The 23,778-nt window shown below is 46.4% G+C and overlaps 1 protein-coding gene across 1 annotated transcript in view; it reads right to left on the reverse strand.

The window, feature by feature from the left end:
- LOC119442102 (U2 snRNP-associated SURP motif-containing protein-like) overlaps nucleotides 1–23,778 on the reverse strand; it is a 68,639-nt gene that overhangs the window by 17,847 nt on the left and 27,014 nt on the right. Inside the window, exons 10-15 of the mRNA XM_037706840.2 lie at nucleotides 23,644–23,748; nucleotides 19,986–20,052; nucleotides 18,423–18,598; nucleotides 12,907–13,069; nucleotides 10,006–10,085; nucleotides 7,747–7,834 (exon numbers count right to left, since the gene is read on the reverse strand). Coding sequence (XP_037562768.1) covers nucleotides 7,747–7,834; nucleotides 10,006–10,085; nucleotides 12,907–13,069; nucleotides 18,423–18,598; nucleotides 19,986–20,052; nucleotides 23,644–23,748 — 679 coding nt within the window. The remainder of the gene's footprint in view (nucleotides 1–7,746; nucleotides 7,835–10,005; nucleotides 10,086–12,906; nucleotides 13,070–18,422; nucleotides 18,599–19,985; nucleotides 20,053–23,643; nucleotides 23,749–23,778) is intronic.

Genomic DNA, 23,778 nt, shown 5'->3' on the forward strand with positions numbered 1-23,778 from the left:
TAGTGTTGAATTGCACACAATATTTTTTAATTCTTATGTATGAAAAAAAGTCATAGTTTCACCCGAAAGCCGAAGCAACGATTGCGATAGCTAATTAGTAGACAGCTATACAAAGTAAGGACAGTAGTTTTATCATCCGTATAAACTTGTATAAACATTCACTTATTAACCATATTAACAAGCATGGTGTCAGCGCCCACAGGCAAACATGAACACATCACACTCAATGAGCGCGGACACATGCTGTCAAACGCTGTGGTGAGGAAGCGCTGCTACAGCAGCGAGCGAAGTGACCTTCGTGCTGTTGTCTATCGCGTCAATGCAAACTGAGCGCCAAGAACGCACAGCACGCACAAAGCTACGAGGCGCCGTCGCACCTGTACCGCCTAGACTCTGCTCCCAACACAGATCGCTTTCAAGATATGGCCCGCGCGCCGCCATGCAATGCGCATTTGATGCTTGAGTACAATGCCACTCGCTATCCCTCCCTTCCCCTCCCCCCTTGCTCCCTCGCCGGTGCCTCGAGCACAACGGAAGAAGGCGCGGCTCCCTCCCTGTTTTTCTTTCTCGTGTGCACGAAATTTAGACCCGGTCGTCGGCTCACCTCGCACGCTTTCACTCACACATACAGCTTACAGCGCATGGTGTTATCGCCCTTGGACTTTACACGGAACATCTATGCGCCAAAACTAATTTGATGGCCACAACGCGTCATCGACAGATCTCAAAGGCCATACTTCTGCTGGCGGAAACCAAAAAAAAAAAAAAAAAAAAAAAAAAAAAAAAAGGAGGACGCTTAAGCTTCACCTTCAACAGTGGAACGCGATAGCATTGAAAGATCCTTGAGTGTTTCTCACACTTCCCAGCAACTGCAGCTTATGTAACTGTAATGTTTACCGGCAAACGCTGGCGGTGAACGCTATGCACGAAGGCTTCTGGTAGAAACACGGTCTCTTTCGTGGGCCGGCCTTGTTTTATGGTTTGCACCTTTAATTTAGCATAAAGAAAATTTAGCATAAAAGGCATGCACTGTCGGTGTTTTGTTTCATGACAATTGTTTGTGGGCTGTCACTCAAAATTCCAAGGAATAACTTTGTAAAGAATGCAAGACAAAGTGTGGTTGGTGATGATTTTCTCAGCCGCGGGCGGCAATGCTGACGCCGGATTTTCTGCGACACGGGGCCCTGAACGCTATCGCGGTTATACATCATAGGTGTCACCTCCGACACTTTGGGCGGCCAATGCCATTGTCAAGCCACCAAGCCAAGCGACTTGAAAAAGTCAAAATGGCCGCTCAGGCCGGCGCGGGATGGCAGTTCGCAACATATGATGCGGGAACGGTCCCACATTTGCGACACAACAGCGGGGTTACCAATGCATTGGGTTCTATGGGAGCTGTGCTGGGACCGGCAGAAAACGACGTAACAGCCGGGAAAATGCAGCACCCGGGAACGTAACAGCGGGGCTCCACTGTATTTCTATCTCAGCTATTATTGAACTAATTTGAAAAATTTTAGCAGTAGGACGCTCCCAAGAGGGCATGGAACAACTTCCAGAGAATAACCAAAATTTGCTATGTGGCCTGGTAAGGGGCCCTTTAATGCCAGGAAACCACAAGTGGACAATTCTTTCAGCTTGTTACTGGCCCTACCGGGAGTGCCTTCTCTGAGCCCCAGTAACAATAAAGTGCAGCGCTTTAAAGATTACCAATGCATTGGGTTCTATGGGAGCTATGCCGGGACCGGCCGAGAACGACGTAACAGCTGGGAAAATGCAGCACCAGGGAACGTAACAGCGGAGTTCTACTGTATTTCTATCTCAGCTATTATTGAACTAATTTGAAAAATTTTAGCAGTAGGACGCTCCCAAGAGGGCATAGAACAACTTCCAGAGAATAACCAAAATTTGCTATGTGGCCTGGTGCGGGGCCCTTTAAAGGGACACTAAAGGCAAATACCAAGTCGACGTGGACTGCTTAGCTACCTTTCCAGAAACCTCGAAACGCTTGTCTCATGCAAAGAAAAGACTTAGTTTACGAGAAAATTGGATCTGAAGGGTCCAAATACCTTTATTGCAATTCAAATCACCCGCCATGCTAACCGAGGAGTGGTGACTTTGCATACGCCATTACCGCCCTTTGCTGCCGTTGAGTGAAACGGCGCCCGACAGATGACGGTACGGTGCGCCGCTGCAGCTGATTTCGGTAAAGCGGCGTAGACCGTTCGGGCATTCTGTGACGTCGCATGGAAGTGGAATTCTCTGCTACTTGCAGTTAGTGCAAGGTTCGCGAGCCAGAAAAACAAGTGCAACACTACACGATAACAGGCGCAGCGCGAGTCGAGCGAATACGAAACCTTTTGACTGCCTGCGTCGTCAACAGTGTAATGTGAGTTAGTTCTTTTTTGCAAAAGTGTAATAGAACTGGTGAAGTAGTATTTTCTTCCTTCTTATAATACAGTACAATGATGTTTTTATAACGAGTGGTTCAGCACTAGTGACAGAATTTAAATGAGGAGTGCCTTTGTCATCGGGCGAGTACTTGAATGTCCCGGGGGAGTCTCTAATCGTGTCCTGCATTTACCTCAATTTCTCTATTACTAAGGCTCTGCTAGCGATAATATTGACGCTTTAGAGATACTCGAGCACTAATACATCACTTTAGCTTGACTTAATATTTGCCTTTAGTGTCCCTTTAATGCCAGGAAACCACATGTGGAAAATTATTTCAGCTTGTCACTGGCCCTACCGGGAGCGCCTTCTACGAGCGCCAGTAACAATAAAGTGGAGCGCTTTAAAGAAGTCCCAAATATGAGCATCACGACACTTCAGTAACCAGAATTGTGCGCGCATAGTTTTTGTACATTACAACACTGCCCTTATTCCAACCAGCGCACATTCTGAGCAAGTCTTCAGTGTCGCTGCTGCTGATATTTTAACAAAAAAAGGAGGGAAGATAACCGTCAGAACTTCTGAAGCTATAGTTAGTGAAGATAATGTGTGAAGACCATGCAGAGGACGTATTGAAAGTGCCAGGCCTGCTAACTCTATTTACTGTGTTTTTCTGTAACAAGCAAAAGTCTGTTGCAAATACTACTGAGTTGTTTTTTTACATCATGTGCTGTGATTTAGAAATGTTGTTGTGTTCAAAAAGTTGCATTTTATAGTTTGTTTTGGTGTCCGTAGGTGATGCGACAGTCAACAGACCCCTCCGCTCTTCTCCAGTTACTGTTTATAGGTTTGGAACCTGGGACATACGGGGCGTTTCACAGCTGGTATGATTAAAGAGCTCTGGGCACAGACCACATGTCATGTGACGAGCATGGTAATTCTACTATTCCTACTAGTACTGCTACTACTACTACTACTTCACTGGTGCTCATGTGCTAGCCATAGTCAACAGAGTGCTGGGGAGGTATTCTGTAAGTCCACCTAGTGGACATGTCCATTTCTTCTGCTGTTAAACTTCTGATTGGCTGGACTGGAGTGTGCTTCAGCAGGAGCCAGTCGCCACAGCCAATCAGCACTTCAGCAGCAGACGAAATGGACATGTCCACTAGGTGGACTCTTACAGAATAACTCCACTTGCCTCAGTACATAGAGCTCATTGTTTCAAGGGCCTGCTCTACCAATGGTGCAGATATTGTTTTGCTGATTTACCTAAATGGTGGAAAATGGGATTTGCAAGACAACTTTATCTAGCTGGTTCATTAGAGCATTAAAAACAAATTACATTAAATGAATGCAAACACAGAAAATACGAGAGGCAGCAGCCCTTGTTGCCATCGAATTTCGTTTGTCAGTCCATGTTCATTCCACAGAAGTAAGGTCTCACCATCCCAAATTTTGAAAGTTTGGCGGCACTGGAAGCGCAGAAGATTCCAGTGACACCATATGCCATTGCTTGTCAGACTTGATGCCAATGCCACTGTTACAAATCACAGATCACAATATCTTTTTGTTTAACCCCTTCCATGCTTTGCACAAGCTGGGTTTGTCGATGCGTTTGTTAAAAAGAGTTGAGAACGAGCTCAGCTCATCAGCAGTACTTTTCTAGCAATGACAAGCACGAGCCTAGTTTCGTCTCAACGCTTAGTGGTGCTTTTGGTAGATGGCAGCACACTGTCCATGGGACCTCCCAAGCAGAAGAGAATTTTTCTTTCTCAAGATTAGGGATAATAGCGTGGCCCGGAAGGGATTCACCCTGTGTTTCTTCTCATTTTCTTGAATTTTGTTCCCAAATTTGTACTTGTAAGACATTCTAAATCAACAACAAGAGATTGCCAAGCCCGAGACTGTCAGGATAGTACTATTGTCAATCGTCATCGGCAGCTTTCCAGCAGTTCTTAGCTGGAACTTGCTTCACATCGCCTATGAGCCTTCCTCTTTAGTGAACGATCAGCGATGCAAGTTGCAACAGGTCATAAATGGGGCTCCTCGTGTAAAACAGACGCTGATTTTCTTAGGTACACTTCATTTAACTAACAGGCCAAATCAAATCAAATTGTGAGGTTTAACGAATGAATGAGTGCTTTATTCGTCCAAGTCAATTAGGAAATGGTCCCCTGACCAATAAAGGTACAAAAATGTAGCTATGAGGGATGCCACTCTGGATTAATTTCGACCACCTGGTTTTTTCGATGCCTATACCCAAGTACATGAGCATTTTCTTGTGTTTTGACCCTATCGGGATGCAGCCGCTGTGGCCGAGCATCAAATTCGTGCCCTTGTGCCGAGTAGCAATATGTCATAGGCACTGCGCCGCCGTGGTGGGCGCACACATACATTTCTATGGGACAAAACTTTCATTATATTGATCCTGAGATTCGCCTTCACCGGATAATTCGAACTTGGCTGGTCAACACCCAAGCGCCCGACCCCAATGATGACCACAGTGCTGACATCAATAGTGGCAACGTCCCTCTTCGCTGTGCTTATGGTACAGTGAATGCGCCGAACATGTAACCCCCTACTGTTGAAAACGCTCGTTTCCGGCCTACCCCAAGAAGGTGATAAAGTGAAACGGCAGCTCAAAAAAAAAAATTAAGTATTCCCTCGGATTCTAAAGCATGCCTCTTTTTCTAAGAAAATTCGTCTGAAATTTGTCTGGGCGGTGCAAACTGATAAAAAACCAACACTGCGTTCATAACAACCTAGTGTCAGAGCCAGGCTAGACAGCATCATCGCCATTGCCATGGCGATGATGGCCAGAGAACGAGCTCTTGTGTAACATGATGAAGACGCGCCATTTTCAGTCTGATTATGAAAGCACATTGACACAAGAAGTTATTTTAGATGATAAGCGAGCGGCAACAAGTCACATGACGGGTTCTTGAAATTCCGGAGAATTGCATGGCATCGTTCGACGAACTAGTGAAGTGGTTAGTCTAGGCGTGGGCCACCATCCCGTTAGCGATTGTTATGGAGTCGTTTTATAAATACAGAATATGAAATGGGCTATGAACTGCATGGAGGACGACGTGGTTATTTACAGACCGCATAAATAGCCATCTGAGAGTGATGACGGTGGACATTAAGTAAATAATTGCCATTCTGTGAAGGTAAACTTCGCTGGTTTCATCCTTTTCTCATTGCCAGAATTGGAGGTACAGTTAAACCTGGATATAACGAAATTGACAAATTCCTGAAAAACTTCGTTATAAAGAGGACCTTGTTATATGCAGGTTCGGCACGAAAATTCGAAAAAGAAACTGCTTACCGTATTTACTCGATTCTAACGGGCCCTCAATTGTAACGCGCAACCGTTTTCCGTTTTGGTCGAAGCACTCATCCTTGGAATGTCACACCAGGTACTGGATGCGTGGACGCGTGTCGTTTCGCACAAGCGCGAGGCATCGCAAACGAAGAGCGAGCGTCACGATGGCGTCGTAGCGTCGTATAGTGTACAGTAGAATTCCCGTTGTTACGTTCCTGGGGGCTGCGTTTTCCCGGCTCTTACATCGTTTTCGGCCGGTCCCGGCACAGCTCCCATAGAACCCAATGCATTGGTAACCCTGCTGTTGTGTCGCAACTGCGGGACCGTTCCCGCATCATACGTTGCGAACTGCCACCCCGTGCCGGCCCGAGTGGCCATTTTGACTTTTCATGTCGCTTGGCTTGGTGGCTTGACGATGGCATTGGCCGCCCAATGTGCCGGGGGCGACAACTATGACGTATTTTCGGTTTCCGCCAGCAAAAGTATGGTCCTTGAGATCCGTATTTGCTATATAAAGATGGTGTCTATGACGCGTTGTCGCCCTAAAATTGGTTTTGGCTCATAGATTTTCTGTATAAAGTCCAAGGGCGATAACGCAGTCGCTGCGTGCCGTATGCTGTATGTGCGAGTGAAAACGTGTGTGGGGAGCCGACGACTGGGTCTAAATCTCGGACGCGCAAGAAAAGCAGGGAGGAAGCGCGCCTTCTTCCGTTGCGCTCGAGGCACCGGCGAGGGAGCGAGGGGGGAGGGAAAGCGGGGCGGGGTTGTACTGTATTCTGGCATCAACTGTGTACTGCGCGGCGGCGTGCGGTCGCGCGGGACGTATCTTGAAAGCGATCTGCGTTGGGGCAAGTGTAGGTGCGTCGGTGGCTCGTAGCTTTGTGCGTGCTGTGTGTTCTCGGTGCTCAGTTTGCGTTGAAGCGATGGACAACAGCACGAAGGTCACTTCGCTCGCTTCTCCAGCGGCGCTTCCACACGCTGCCAGCATTTGACAGTGCGTGTCCGCGCTCATCGTGTGTCATGTGTCACAGCGTGTACCAGCGCGTCAGCAACATCAACTGGAAAAAGGAGAGAGTGCCGGCTTGGCGGGCTAGGCCAGCTGGAGCAAGCGGCAGGATCAGGTTTGAAAGAAGGGAGGGGGAAAGGTCACGCCCGCAGCGGCAAGATCGCCGGGTCGAGGGATGCAGGCCCACCTCGCACACGCACGCACGCACACGTGCGCTCGTTTCACATTCCGTCGTGGCGGAGAAGGTGCTTCCGGTTGCTGCTCGCGCAAAAATGAAAAAATTTGGGGCGAAATCTCTAGGTTGAAGGAGGGGGAAATTCGTTATATCGAGGGGGTCTCCCGCTGCCACTTTGTTACATGGAGGTCTCAAATACATGTGCTTCTATGGAGTAACGGCGGGAAATAGAAAAACTTCGTTATATCCAGTAATTCGTTATATGGAGGTTCGTTATAAGCAGGTCTAACTGTACATTACATTTGTCTTGCTAAAATATAAAGTGCGCATTCAATTTCTACTTTGTTTAGAGCTCTAATGTCATTTTTACATTAGTTTTCTACTTCAAAAAAAAAAGTGTGTGTGTGTGTTGGATTCGGGGACATGCTAGAATCATGGCAAAAGCTGCCAAATGACTCAGAAGCGTGTTCTCATGTTCCTTTTGCCTCTTGTTTATTTCGACCAGCTGGATAATTCAACCAATTTCATCGATCCCATCAGGGTCGAATTAACCGACTGTACTACCAGGGGCCGCTTGTAATGAAGCATTCTGAGGGTAAGTAAATTTATTTGTGACTAAAAAGCTTACCTTAGCACAAGTGAAAATAAATTACGACGCATTAAGTCGTCAGGTGAAACTAGTTAAAGTTCTGTAGAAGGTTTTACTTTTTCACACGATAGCCTACTGTTGGGCAACTTGCCACCACCTGTATAAAGTGCTCCGTCTGTGGGCAAATTCGTGGTTGGTTAAAGATGCTTCATGCAAGCAGTCCCAGGTTGGATCTTTATGGAAGTGGTCCCAACTTTACAAACCTTGAATTGTTCAGCTTTTAATCGTCCTTCAATGTTGTTAAATGCGTCGTGAATCTCTTTGAATATATCTGGGAGACAAACTTGAAACCTGGAACACACAAAGCAGGTCTTAATGCACCACTCAAAACTTTCGCGGTGAGCTATAGAGAAAAACCATAAGTCAGTAAACGAGGTGTAGTAATGTAGAGGAACTGAACGCTAAAAAGCTATGAACAAGAACATAGTTTAGCCTCATTATAATGAATATGTATCATACAAGAAAATACCTCCATTATATCCGATATTCATTATAAGCATTTTGTTTTGTTACGTGTTGATATCGACATTAAACATTTCAGATTTATTTCGCTACAGACACAATAATTCATTATATTCGTGTCAGCTATTGTCGACGTTGAATTGTACTTGCTAGTCGGTGTGCGATTGAGCATCTAGTCTGCAGCACGGCTTCAATGTGCACTAATCAACAGGAAGCTACTGAAGCTTTGCTACACTGAGTTTCATACGCAGCTCTGAACTAAAAGTGCAGAAACATTGGAAAATAGTTATGGTGTGACCACCGGGCTTTCCTCCTCTCTGTCAACCAATCTCTTTCTCTGCCCTCCCTTCAGACATTGTTTTTCAATTTCCAATGTCTTCTACAAAATATATGCACATTTTCGGCAATTAGGTTCTCTGCAGTACGGTGGCTACGCCAAGAAAAACAATGCCCACCCCGGTAAAGCAGGTTCCACTGCGTGCCTTTGGTTCCACTATTGTGCAGAATTTATTTTCTCTCAAGAAATGAACACATTTTTCTAACACTCCAGTGGAGGTACAGTCAAACCAACTTATAACAATATTCAAGTGCCAGTAAAATTCCATTGCTATGACTGATAATTGTTATAACTGGGTTGCATGAAAAAAAAAAAAAATTCAAGATGGGGAATGGCAGAGCTGTGGTGAGAAAACTATAATGGCAGGGAGGCCAGTGCCCCTCTCCACCACATTCCTCGATCCGGCTGCTGTTTGTGTTGCCTCAAACAGTTTACCCTGCTTCCTGCATGTCCCGAGTGCGTGAAACAAGCTGCGGCTGTCGATGTTCTAGAATGGCACTGCTATAACAACTGCAAAGTGGAGTCACGGGTGAGAAGGTTGCCGCGGCAGCCTCTCAGCTTGAGAAATAAAGAAGAAACGCTGGGGCGAGATCACCACAAGCATCTCGCCACGTACTTCTCACTGGCTTGCACAAGATAACCCCATGTCCATGAGCTTTAATTGCTTTACGCAAAGCTCGCCGACATCCTACTCTTGCGAAGGTTCCTCGTGATAACAAAGCTCCGGAGGGACTGACTTATCTGCAGGGCCTTCTACTAGGACAACGTTGAGGCGGCCTCTTACTGCATCATCGCTGCCGTCACTGTCGCAGTCACTGTCCGATGCAAGCACATTCGCAATGGTCGCCTCATCGGTTAGAAACACTTCGTTTCCAAATCTGTAGCAGTGCACTTTCTTTTCCCCGGCAATGTCGTGGATTGCTAATGATCAGTGGGCGGATCAGCCATCTTCCATATTGGCGGCGAGTCAAACGAGGCTGAGAAACCACGTGGCCTGGAATGTCTTCGACTCAACCAACAAAGACGAGCATGAGCGACTTAATCCGTCGGCAGAACTGCGCACAATGGTGGAGGTGGTGGTTCAAGTGAGGAGAAAGGACGCTCGATTCTGCAGCCTACTTGGGAGCATGGCGCAGCGTCTGCAGAATGAGGGGCTAACGAGCAATCTCCAGCGCTATCAGCGCAGTCGGCGTGGTCCACTCGTGTTTCAGAAGGTGGCTCGGCATAGAGCTATGGGTGCAGCTTTTTTGTGTTCGGAGGGGTGGAAAGGCGACGTGTGAGAGGTGCACGAGACTAGTGATGTAGAGAAGGCTGGAAAGCAGCGCAGTGGCGTGCGCTCTTTTTTTTTTTTTTTTTCTTTTCAAGGATTGCGCATTCCACTCCTTTTAAGCACGGACACCCAGTACCCAGACTTCATCGTTATAACCAATAATGTGGCCGGGGGGCATTGTAGTAAGCGGTTATTTCACCATAGAAGACATACAAAAGTTGACGGTGCAGCAGCTTCTCATTGTTACAACCGATATCCTGTTAAAACCGGTATCGTTATAAGTGGGTTCGACTGTATTACGACTTAAAATACATACAAACAGCAGAAGATTGGCTAGTACCTCTCTGGTGGCTACGGCTGCAGAGACAGAAATCAATCCATTCATGCACGTACCCTTTTCTGAAGAATGATGCATTTGCCACTTTGACACTGCAGTTATGCAGTACGTCAGAGATCAGGTATAGTCTGGCCACCTGAAAACATAAAGAAATAAATAAAGAAAATGTTTTCTTCTTACTTGGCAGTGTCACGGCAGCTCGATAAAAAAAAAAAAGGTGCCACCAGCCGGGGACATATATATATATACCGTATTTACTCGAATCTAGGCCGACTCCGATTCTAAGCCGACCCCCCAAAAGTTTGAAGTCCGAAAAAAAAAAACTTACCTCGAATGTAGGCCGAACGAAAAAGCGAGGACAGCATTCGCAAAATGAAACACCATTTATTAAATTTGAACATGCCGAGCTCATTCTATGTCACCATCGCTGCTAGCCTCGTCGCTATCTTCCTTACTGCTGACATCTTCAAACAGTGCGCTATATTCAGTACCATCCAGCGCATTAGAGATGCTGCATTTTTGGAAGGAGCGCACGTTGCGGCGCACGCAAAAACCATCTCCCGTGGCCCCCTCCAACGACAGACCGATGCCGAAGTTCCGCCCGGTTTCAACGTTTGACGATGCCTCTACGGCTAGCACAACTACCGCATTTACTCGATTCTCACGCTTCCTCGATTGTAACGCGCACCCGTTTTCCACGAGGAAAAATTTGGAAAAATAGATTTCCTCCCGATGCACTGATGTTGCGATGAATAAAAAAAGTCGCAGTTTCGCCCGAAAGGCGATGCATCGAATGCGGTAGCAAATTAGTAGACCGCTATTAACAAGCACGGTGTCACGCGCGCTCAAGCAAACATGAACACACCTCGCTCGTTGACCGCGGAAACGAACTGTCAAAACGCTGGAGACGAAGCGCGCCTTCGTGCTAGCATGCCTCTCGCTTCAACGCGGCGAAAACACGGCGCGCGGCGGACTTTACCAGTCGCAGATTGCTTTCAAGATAGGGCCAAGCCTGATCGTATCGCCGGAGTGGATCGTCGCAGATTACGTCCTGCTTCGGTCCACTGAAACCGTTCCGCATTGCTTTGCTGGCGAAAATCCTCTCCTTCTGTTTGCGCCAGTCCCGCTCGCAAGTTTCGGATTCTCCGAACGCCCGTGATGCGGCCCGATTTCCGTCCGTCTCCGCACAGATGATCACTTTCCTTTTAAATGCGGCATCATGATGAACTCGGTACTTCATGCTGATAGATAGAGCAGACGCTGAGAACGTGAAGACAGACAGTAGACTATTGCCTAAGCACGTGTACTGCAGCACACGGAGGAAGCTTCCGCATGCTACGGTAGCTAGGCACGATGCGCGTGCGAGGCGGCCATTTTGAAATGCCGACGCAGATTTAGGGTCGTGTTGAAAGTGCGCGTTAGATTCGAGTAAATACAGTATTCGTTTAGAAAGCGGCACTATAGTGGCATCGCCCATTTGGTGCCATTACGATAACGCCACACCGCGCGCCGATGCTGCACCATACCGATACTACCGATACGACGCAGGTCAAAATGGCGACGTCGCTCGTGTACTTCAGCTGGCTACTGGTGCGGCTAGTAGCGGCTGCGATACTGACTTTTCTAGATGGCGCTAACTATGCACCATATTTATCAGTTTCAGTTAAAAACTGGCGCGTTTTTTAAAATCCTCGAATCTAAGCCGACCCTAGAGTTTCATATGTGATTATTTGAAAAAAACTATCGGCCTAGATTCGAATAAATACGGTATATAAAGTTGTCGCAGTTTCACCTGAAAGGTGAAGCATTAATTGCGATAGCAAATTTGTAGAGAGCTATACGGAGTAATCATAGTAGCTTGATCAGCTGTATAAACTACGACATGCAGCAGCACCGGCAACACGCAGAACTGTTGTCGACGCCGTCGGCGTTTCGCCCGCGTTCGCACAAAATGCGTGCGGCGTTGGTGACTGTTGCCGGAGCCTCTGATATAAATAAATAGGCACTCGCTGCCGCAGCTAAACGTCGCCTCTCTTCCCTCCCCTTTTCTCCTTTTCCCTCGATGAGGTGAAAAGGAGTCCCAAAAATCAGTCCCAAAAATGCATTAGCTCTATGGGAACCCTGACGGTATATCTATGAAGTCCGGTATACCTAAAAAGTACGAATTTTTGGAGTCCGAAAAATCCGTCGGCTACTGTAGTTATGTTATGAAGCATATTTTATTAAAAGCACAAATGGAGCATTAAAACCAAACAATTAGTCTCTTCGTACACATTGGGCTCATCAGAGAGTGCTATTGATCGCTGTACAGCCTATAAAATGTGGCTACCTAAGTTACGTGACCTATACTATAGCCTATACTATGCCTGTGGGGGTGAAAAAGTATGGTACTTTTGCTGCAATTTTGTTTATTGGGGCACAGTTGACGTTTTGAAATATTCTAAAAGTATTTGCACTTACGAATAGTGACTATTTGATTCCTTATTCGAAAGCACCTACTTCATTACAATCTCAACATGTATGAGTTATGGTATTTGTTTGATTTCCTCTGAATAGATAGAAATATCCTGTTGTGCGTGCCTAGACGTCGCCAAGCACAGCATCCTTTGTGGCCTACAGTGTGGTGGCGCCATATGTCAAAGCACATGCCAATCAGCAACCCTGAACGAGTTAAAAAAAAAAAAGGTGTCTATTATGTGATTTTCGCACTAAGAAAAAAACCAAACTAATTTTGGAAGTAATAATTGCCGGACGCGATGATAGAAAGCTTCGCTGTAATAATCTGGACGTTGGTCATCAAAGAAAGCGTGAAACTGATGACGCAGTGGTGCTGTTATCGCCAACTTTGTTTATCTGTGCCCTAGTGGTGGCTTCTCTGTACTGGTATTTTGAACTGCATGATAGTGCTGGGCGAATGACGGCATTGCCTTCCATAGGTGTGGTCCACAGAATTTCACCTTTTTGTGTAAAGGCGTTTCCAGGATGGACAGCGATTGGGTGATGCAGTCAACAATCTCCTCAGCTGCATCAGCATGTTCAATGCAGTAGACCATGGCTTCCATGATGCGAGGACGCTCAGGGGTAAGGTTGCGCAGCATGTCTTCAAGTTTGTCTCGTTGGCTGTAAGGAAAAAATTGAACTTGCCATGAGCATGTTGTTGCCCTTCTACAATGAATACACACTTTTCAGATGCGCACACATACATTTCTAAATGCCTTATATTTGTCATTGATTCCCTCTGTGGCACTGAGTTCTTTCAATGAAATTCTTTCAAGAAGCTCTTCTAGGTGAACTTACCGAATTGATGTTATCCTTGCAGGTTAATTTGCAGTCTGCTACACTAGAACACTTTACCGTTAAGCATCTGCTGAGAAGTCCTACATACAAGAGTACTGTTGTACTGCCATGCATTATGGCATGTAGCTAGACCAATCTCAAAGCGCGCAATGCCCTTTCATAGGCCTTTCTGCGTACAATCGGTCACTCATGCCATAGGTGGTTTGTCTTCTTAGCTTTGTGATGACAGATCTCCCAATTGAATGTCAGAAAGTTTCAATTACCACAATCAAGGGCCCTTGTACAATGTTCCCTGAATATTGTGCTGCAAATGTTGGGAAACACACTGTGACTTGGCTTGACAAATAAAAAGATGTGTTGTGCACATATACATCCCACTATAAAAAAATGTTTTCTTAATTGTCTATTGAGATTTCCTGATTACACGAAGATACCATAATGACAGACTATTGTTGAAAAGAAATTCTGTTATCTGGGATCACTAAAACAGTGGCGAGAATGGCCAAGTGGCTTTTTAGAGCTGATTTTGTAGCAGGAATAATGACAATTTATAGCTGCTGCCCTTAATTTTTTAGCTGGTTTAAACACAAATTTAAATATTGACTAGAATAAATAAATGCTAGCTTAGCATTAGAGCTGTGCTAAAATGACAACAGGAGCACACTAGAGTGCTTCTTGGTGAGCAGCGAACAACCAGACGCCAAATAAACACCCCACAGAAGAAACAAAACAAACCGATTCGTAAAACACTGACACACTGACAGTATTAAAAAATGTAGCTTTTAGTCAGCAGCAGAGAGAAGTTATAATTTCACAGCACAAAAGACAATGTAAGATTACAGCACACAGGTACTTTGATGTCATAAAAAAAAACATTTATCTGTCAAAACACCACAAAACACGTAATGCCATACAGCACACAAAATGTCGCAGTTTCACCACCTGTAAGGTGAAGCACTGAAGCGATAGCAAAGTATTACACAACTACATGAAGTAAGATTCGCAGTACAGCCAAACCTCGATATAACGAAGTTGTACTTCCAGCGAAAAACTTTGTTATATCGAGAATTTCGTTATATGGAGGTTTCGTTAATTCAACAGAACTAAGATGGGGAAATAAAAATAGTTTGTTACATCACAAATTTAGTTAAATCGAGGTTTGTTATATCGAGGTTTGACTGTATTATCGGCCTATAAATTGAAACATTTGCTTACTAATTAAATTAACAAGCATGGTATCACGTGCGCAGAAGCAAACACGAACAGATCTCACTCGATGACTGTGACCACTCGCTGTCACAACGCTGCCGTGATGAAGAATGCACAAAGGACAGCAAATGCTTCTGCTACCGCTCACTTCTCGAGTCTCCAGACTATGTGACATCTAGCGCTAGGAGCCCGGGAAGACAGTACACATAACGTTCCTAGAACCAACTCAGTTTCGCAGTTCTGCATATTGGCATACCTGCCAGGTTTGCAGAGAAGACATTAGGGAGATCTGACAGGGAGGGGGGTCGGATTCGCAATATTTCACACACATTTTCCATGACTGAAATGGCATGGACAACTAATTTTTATAACATTTTCATGGACCTCTGTCAGCATTGCTGCTACGCCATTTTTTTACCCCAACATCACGTTAGCGTTGTCGGAACAAAAAGCTATGAAATTGGATAACGGTATGTTCATCGAAGTGAGGGTATCTATAATCAATCTGGCAATGTTGGGCCCAGTTGAATGGCCCTCCAGGGTGCTCAGTGCAAGCAGTTTGCTCTCGATTAAGCCAAATTCTTTTACGAAATAGGTGACCATGATCGGGTACAGTTGTGCTTGGCTATTGTTATTGCCATCTATGGCAACCGCAAACACTCTTTTTTTCAGGGCGCTCACCGTGCTTTCCTGTGCGTGGCGAGCCATCTCACCGACAATTGCTGTAGTCTTAGTCCTAGAACATGCGCAGCGCTTCGCAACATCTAACTTCGGGAACATTTTCCGTAGCAGAGGTCCCACGTGTTCAGAGGCACTCAGCGGGATGTTGTGCTCCAGCAAGAAATTCGTGAACAAGCACTCCACACGGATGACATCACTGTCGTCTTGTCTCCCGAAAAATTGTTGGAGGCATTGCTGGTTCTCTTGGCACTGAAGACTGTTGGCGTGCTTCTTCAATGAAACGTGCGTAGCCAAGTCGGTTCTACCGCTGTGCGAGATGCTGATGTCGCAATTGTAAACAGTGCATATGTGTGATGCTCACCTTTCCGCGACGCCACAATACAGCCAAACTCTGCAGTATACTGCCTTAAAAAGACTTGAAGGTATTTCTTGAGCTCTTTACTCAACGCTACTGCCGGCAACTACGTAAAGGACGCACTACACCATGCACCGGAGCGCCGAAGCCAACAAAGAACGTAAGAAAACTTTCGATGAGCGTGTGGAGGCGGCCTAGTGCTGCCTACAGGAAAAATCGGCGCAAGAAAGTGGAGAGAAACTACAGAGAGAATCAGACCCTAGCGCCACACTTGTGATACCCTGGGCAGCTGCGTAGACAATTTCCTTATGCGAAGATGAAAACGACGGTGGCGCTGCATTCGCATAAATAGCAATGCAGAAGTGATACTAGGAGCTTCAATTCTACGCTTTTTAGACTCTTCACTGATCACAATGTCAATCGGTGTCACGTAGTTCCGGCGCTATGTGGCCAGACTAGGAGAAGGATTCGGCGAACACGGGCGCGTTTTCGGGAGATTGCTGTTTCGATCGTACAATTGTACAAAACCATCAAAATTCGGGAGTCTCCCCGACAATGAGGGAGACCTGGCAGGTATGCATACTGGCCAGTGCAAGCATGTGGCCCACATGGTGGTCGCAAGAACTAACGGCACTGCGGTTGAGTCCAGCTAGCGGCGCAGCAGCTTTATTGCACACACTTTTGCTTGTCTACGTCTATTTATTACTCCAATGAAGAGCTATACTGCCTTCGTAATTAGAGTTCATGGTTTTCACTATGAGTGACAGCTTCGCAAGCGCAGTACGAATCCTAAGGGCGACGTGTCTGCTTCGATTTCAATGGCTATGCTATACTGCGAAGCTCCGACATCAATTGTGACTAGATGTGTCCATCAGATAAGGCAGTTCATAATCGATTATGCGGGAGGGGGCTAAAAGCAGGATAGCTGATGAGGGAAAAAGCAAGAAAACTACTGGATAGCATGAAAAAGCTTTAAAAATTATTGTTTACAGCACCATCTGCAAATGGAGAGCTCCCTTACATCCTATATAAGATATGCATTTCCTTGAAGAAAGTCGTATTGAGTGCTGGCCCACGTCCAAATTACAAGTTGGCCCACCCCAAAATATAGGTTGGCCCCTCGCCCAAATTTGAAGTTGGTCCACCCACAAATTTCAGCTTGCCCACCTCCAAATATAGGTTGGCCTAACCCCAAATATTAAGTTGGCCCACCCCCAAATTAAAGTTGGCCCACTTCCAATTTATTTTGGCTGACCCTTACTAGCTTCCCCATGGATTTTCTATGGAGCCCGATGTATCCCTAGGGGCATTCTCCCTGATCAATTTTTTTGTTGTTTAAATCGTTCCTTATCACTTATAAAGCTACCAATCATCTACATTTATATTATTATAACGATTAAATGTCTTTATTTTGCAAATTACGCATTTTTGTGCAGATACAAGGCATTACACTTTTGGCATGATGGACCTGTAGTACTCGCCAAAGAATGCTTACACATTAAAAGTGGCGCTTAGCTGATGACTCGTAGCCGCTTTTACAACTCAGAGCAAAACATGTCAGCATGTCGCATGCTTGACAAAAGCCAGGCTTCCCACCTCCACAGAGCAGTGTGAGCTCTGAATACTCAAACCTCTGAACGAACTTTGGCATGATGCAATAAAAGCGCAGCAACAGAACAACCACACAGGATGCAGCTGCAGCGAAAAAGGTGCACAACCGGGAGTGCTACCGGTACCGCGACTCGATCGCAGCACTGCTAGTTCTCGCGATCGCCACAGGGCCCATGTTTTCAGTGGTGCTGAGAAACTGAGTTGGTTCTAATAACGCTGAGTACACATGCAGCCACCAGCCATCGCGGCTTGCCCCAGGCTTTGCACTCACTGGGGATTACCTCCAAGATCGGGTGCAGCCGTGGCCGGGCTAGCACAAGAGAAATGCACTCACCTGCCCCCTCAGTGCATGCTTGTTCATGATACCACGCTACACCCCCCTTTCATGCCTTGCGCACCCTTTATGACATGACCTCCAACCTTCTCGGTTCACCCTTGCACGCTTTCCCTCGCGCCCACAGCATGTGACGCGCAGGGTGCGATAGGATCTTATTGCACTTCGACTTTATGTGGAATCTCACTGCGACACAGATGGCGAAAATTCGCCAGGAGTGTCTATATAATATCGATTGCAATAAAACACACTGACTAACTCGCAAGTACTATTACTTCTGCAGTACCACGGCTGCAAGAAGGGTATCACAAGTGCCCTTTAGAAGCAGTAAAAACCATGACGAAATAAGAACCACTGTAAAAACCACCACGAAATAAAGAATGCCTAGCATAAATACTGCCCAACGCTAAGTGCGCGTCGTCAATTCAGGAGTGCTTCTCCCACTAAGGCTACGCTGTGAGTACAGAGTACGAATGTGGGGCATGCCAACAACGCAGAACAGGCCGAGTGCACACAACTAGACATGGCAGAAATTCATCCTAAACTATGCACAACCACTGAATATGACGTACCACAAACATGGGCGAGTGCGCACTGGATTGACTGAATTAGCACAGTGATGCTATAGCTCATTTAGCTTTATGAATGGCAGACGTGACAGCCCTCTTTGCATAGGGTGGTAGTGACCGACCACTTGCATTGACCTCGGAGATAGCGCAGTTTGCCTTGCAGCAGCTTTAACGGAATGCAGCAGATTGGAGAAATTGAAGTAGCAGTCCCACCACTGCTAAAAGCAATACTGCCACATAAGGAACTGGCAAGTTGTAACGCTTTTGTACTGCGCCTAGGTGTAGTTAAAAAACTGGTGGTGACTTAGTAGTGGTGGACCGAGCGGTGTGCCCATAACAAAATCCTGACGCACCCATGGCATTCGCACTTACAAAGGCAAGCATTTTCTGTTAACCTGACTATGCCCAGTGACTGACCTGTCACTGAGTGAGCCCTTCTTGTTCTCCTCTTTAGCAGGTGAGGCCTCCTGCTCCTTCTCCACCAGCTCTGGGGGCATGCCCTGGAGGTATGGGTTCATCGGGGGTGGCTTCCAGAGGGAACCCCCTTCAAACATGCGGAACTCCAGTGTTCGCCACCTGTTAGGGTGGTCACCCTGCCAGCGCAGTCAGGGTGTGGGGTAGAGGTAGAGGATATAAAAAAAAAAAAGTGTCCCTATAGCAGATATTACCTTGCAATCTAGTTTCGTATCATCATTCATTAAACAAGAAAGTGATTTTTTTTTTTTTTTACAGCTTGGAACTGCCTGGCATCATAAGGGTACGCCTCTAAAGATTGCTCAGCCCTGTTAGTGATTGCACTAACACTTGCAATAAATAATTAAGTTACGTCGTGAAAAATAAATCCTTCACTAGTGCTTAGGCAACAACATAACAGTCGGTTAGACTTTCAGCAGACTATCTGTGATTGGTTATTTGGCATCTGGAGCTTGACTGCATTTAGTACACTACATTTATTTTTCGCAATTACAGCTATGTCCAAAATAAAGGACCCCTTTTCATTTTTTTAGCAGTGACTATATGGCACCTTGTACAGCTATTCTTTGCTTTTGAAGGTGCAGCCCTAAGCATATAGAAAGTGCAATCCTAAGTGCAATATATATAAGGTGCAATCCTAAGCATATAGAAAGCAAACAACAGTAGGTTTACTAGTTACTGAAAACTGGCTGTTATGATGGCATGTGGGGTTCCATTACTTTCATTCCATGAAAGGCCCTGATGACAAGTGAAATGGCATGGTAAATAATTGGCCACGCTTAAAGGCCACTCTGTAATAGCAATGCGTACTTTGAGAAAATTCGCTATGCTATGTTACTGGCCAGTTTCCCATGAAAATAACTTTTAAAAGGACATAACTTGATAGTTGCATTTTTTACGCAACATAATATTGCATGCACCATTTGTGTGGCTTGCTTCTTCGTCACCATAAAAAGTCAACATAAAAAAGTTGACAAAGCTAAAGTGACTGTTTAAGAGGATACTGCACTTTTGCCCTGTTGTCATAACTGTATTACAAAACACCAACAGGTATGTACAGTACCCCCAGTAATGCGTTTTCCCTATCAAAAATGAAGCGCAGTTACCATGATGCTAAAAGCATGTTCAGTACATTCATGTAATACATTTTTCCAGATACTACTGTGCTCTATTCGTACAGTAACGTGCAAAATGTATTAGAAGGTTCCTGGTGCAATCACTTAGGTAAAAGGCAATAACCACAACAAAACAATCATGGCTTCACAAATGGAATAAAGCACCACATCTCCCGACATCTTGCTCCCCATGACCAGTAAAGGCTTTAACTCATCATAGGTGTTGGTTTAAAAAGGAACCATACGTAGATGGGTTGTTCTAGAATATGCTCCTCCTTGAAACACTACTTTGCTAAACAAGATTCAGGCAAGAAACAGCTCCCATGCACTACATCTGTCACAAGCACCGAAACTACAATAAAACACTACAAATGCAATGCTCAGAACTCACCTGTAGAATGGAGAAGAGTCGCCAGCGGTAGTAGACATGAGCAGGGCTCTGGTTCTCAAAGAGGAACCTAGAATAGCCAGCTTAGGGCTCATACATATGCACTTCATTGCAGCACACATCACAGCACAACAGAAATGTGGCAACTCTATATACAGCCATATTTTTCACAGCACTAACATTCAAGGAATTGAACTAAATGTGTAAGATGATGTCACAAGTAGTAAGTGGCCACCAGAAATTGCAACCAAAATCTTTCTGCTGACTTGTTTATACAGTCGAATCTCGTTAATTCGAACTGCCGGTTTATTCGAACTGACGCTGTCGTCCCGTCAAAGTTATGTGTATTTCAATGGGTGAAAATGCTTGGTAATTCGAACGCGAAAGCATTTGCGATGGTTAATTCGAACATACAGCGGACCGACAATGCTCTCAGCAACGCGCCAAATAACGCGGCAGCGCCTATGACCGGCATTGCTCCGATGCCACCATAGAGCAAAAGCTTTGGAGAGACCCCTTAATGCAGCAGCGGAGGCCCAGTCCGACAAATGCTCACTTCCCGATAACGGCAGAAAACAAAACTTCAGGGAGCAGGCTATGCTGGGCGCGGAGACCGTCGAAGGTGAGGGAGCTGCGAGGGAGTTGGGAGAGAGGGTGCGGGGAGTCTACGTAGCTGCAGAGTTGCCGAGGCAAAATGCACTTCCCTGCCGCCCCCTCCCCCCCCCCCTCGCCATGTCGGTGCCATCCGCTCCCTGAAGTTTTGTTTTCTGCCGTTATTGGGAACTGCCCATGCGTTGGCCGGCATGGGCAGTTGCGCTCTTTATGCGCTTGCGCACCACGATATTTCACGACTCGCATCGTTCGTGCATCATGCTATGGTGCTCGAATACTTCAAAAATACGTCCTTCCTCTAATTTCAACTTCTTTTAATTCGAACAAATTTTCGGGCTCCTTCGAGTTCGAATTATCGAGATTCGGCTGTATACAATCAACGACCAATTTTCCAGACACCCAATTTTTTGGACATGCCCGATAATTCGGATGCCTCATGCGGCACCGGCACCCCCATAGAGTCAATGTATAAGAATGTCTGAAATTTTGGACACAAAAACCTTTGCAGTCTGATTTTCCAGACTCATGACCGCAGGTCCGAAATGGCATTAATTGAAGCCAGACCGCCATCATTTTGATTACCTCGCCGCCTCGCAAGCAGATTTATTGGCAGTCATAGCCACCACCGCGGCAACGTTAGGCCTAGCTACTTCGACGTTCGCTACCAAGCCTCCTGCTGTTCGGTGCCGTGTTTTTCATTAAAACAATTCGCTGTTGTAAGGAATAGTGCCGACTCAGTCTTTGTAAGATTCGCCAATGGCTTCAAAGCTTGAAAAGCACAGCACGTTGCAAAATGTCGGTTCCCAAATGTCGCTTCGCCTTAATACAGCAGTGTTACGTGGTGAAGCATACGCAAAGTAGTGCGGTGATGCATACTAATACAGTAAAAGCTCAATGATACGATCACGGCTAATACGAATTTCCGGATGATACGAATTTTTCTGTGGTCCCGGCCGAGCCCCATTACTTTGCAACGTGCTAGAGAACGGTTGTTACAAATCGATTTTCAGCCTGCGTCGGTTGATACGAATAAACGTCGCCCCACCGACGGCCGCGAAAGAGAACAGCGCGCAGTCACGCGCTTTCTCTCCTCTTTTGGTGCGGAGGCGCGGCGCCGGACAGCGCGGACTCCGCGACTGGGCGCGAAGAGTTTGAAGTGGTGGCACTTTTGGTGCTTTTGTACTTTTCCTCCTTTTCTGCGAGCCGTCAAATGGAGTGGCTGCTGCGCTTCGGGCCTCGTTCTTCGTGTTTGCGCCATTTTGCCTAGTCGCAGCGAGCTATGTCTCGCAAGCAGAAAGCACTCTCCTTTAAAGAGAAATTAGACATTCTTCGAAAGGTCGATGAGGATCCCAAGAGGAAGCGGACGGAGTTGGCTAAGGAGCTAGGCCTCGCAACGTCAACACTGAGCACAATTGTTCCACAGCGAGACTACCATGAAAAACTTGCTTTCGTTCAACGTCAACGCGAAGCAAGCGAATTCGAACACGCTTATTTCGAACATACCGCGCACCGACAATGCTCTTAGCAGCGCGCCAAATCACGCGGCGGCGCCTCCGACCGGCATTGCTCCGACACCGCCATAGAGCAAAAGCTCAGGAGAGACCCCTCAATGCCGCGCGCGAAGGAACGGGGGGGAAACGCGCGGAAATTTCCTTCTCTCTCAAATTGCAAGGTCGCCGTTTCTGCATCGCGCTGGAACAAGCGTGTACTTGCCGACTAGAGAACCGTATTCTAACACACACTAGTGCCGACGTCTCAGCCACGCGGATAAAATGGCAGTGAACCCTTCTCCTCTATTTTATAGTCATATGTTGACCTTGCACGCTGCGGCAGCAGCGCAGAGGGAAGCAGCGGCGGAGGCACAGTCGGGCCAACGAAACTGCCACGCCCGCAAACGCTCGCTTCCCGATAACGGCAGAAAACGAAACTTCAGGGGGCGGCTAAAATAAGCTGGCGCCAGCACGGCGGCGGGCGCGCACGGAGATGTGTGCACGGAGTCGAAGGTGAGAGAGCTACGAGGGAGTCGAGAGGGAGGGCGAGGGGAGCCACCGAAGCGGCGGAGTTGACGCGGTCAAATCCGCTTCCCTGCCGCCCTCCTCCCTCACCTTCGACGGTCTCCGCGCGCACCCGTGTGCCGGCGCCGCCCGCTCGCTCCCTGAAGCTTCGTTTTCTGTCGTTATCGGGAAGCGACCGTTAGCAGGCGTGGGCAATTTCATGGCCCGCGCTTGCTATGCGCTTGCGCGCTGCGATATTTCACGACTCGCACCGTTCGTGCATCGTGCTATGGTGCACAAATACTTCAAAAATACGTCCTTTTAATTCGAACAAATTTTCGGGCCCCTTTGAGTTCGAATTATGGAGATTCGACAGTAGTTTATATTGTGGTTCGATGATACGAATTTCGGCTAATACGAATATTTTTCGTGACCCCGTGAGATTCGTATCATCGAGCTTTTACTGTAGTGAGAAGGGGAAATTGTCATGGGACACGGTATGTATTCCTTAATCATACACGTGTGCACCTGCCATCTCCTATCGCAGTACGAATACCGATGCACCTAATAAGTTACTGGCAGGCCTTCAGAACTACATCGGACATGTCTGTGGTGATTTCAGCCTTTGGGGGCAGTAAAAGGCATGCATTCATTTTTTTTAGACTGCCTGATTTTTCGGACGTTGACTGTAATATGTAAAATTTACCTTCCGTGTTGCGTTGTAACATTAAGTAACGGACGACTTAAATCCAGTGGTCCATCTTCAAAAACCATTATATTTTTCACAGACAACTGCAAGTAGCAAAATCACCACTGCAGTAATGTAATGCAGCGAAACGTGTGAAAGTAATGTGTGCAACGCTTAGTCACATCCACACAGCATTTGTAACCGCTGCACAATTAGCCCCAAAACTGAAGCTGCAAAAGTACACTATTCCAAAAATTGAAATCAACCGCTAGGAAGGAAACTACCTAAAACAACCTACTAAGAAGAGACAGGGGGAGGAGCTGTTATGAGACAATCAACAAGTAATGATAACTGCGTGCCATCCTACCTGAACATAGGGTTGTTGAGCTCCCGGTTCATGATCATGGCTTCAAACATTGGCCCCTCTCGTACGACGAACTCGATCATGCGATGGATCAGGCAGAGTAGGCTCCTGTGGGTTGGGAATGGGTCAAGAGAGAAA

The sequence above is a fragment of the Dermacentor silvarum genome, chromosome 2 (genome assembly GCF_013339745.2).
Source record: "Dermacentor silvarum isolate Dsil-2018 chromosome 2, BIME_Dsil_1.4, whole genome shotgun sequence".
Lineage (NCBI taxonomy): Eukaryota > Metazoa > Arthropoda > Arachnida > Ixodida > Ixodidae > Dermacentor > Dermacentor silvarum.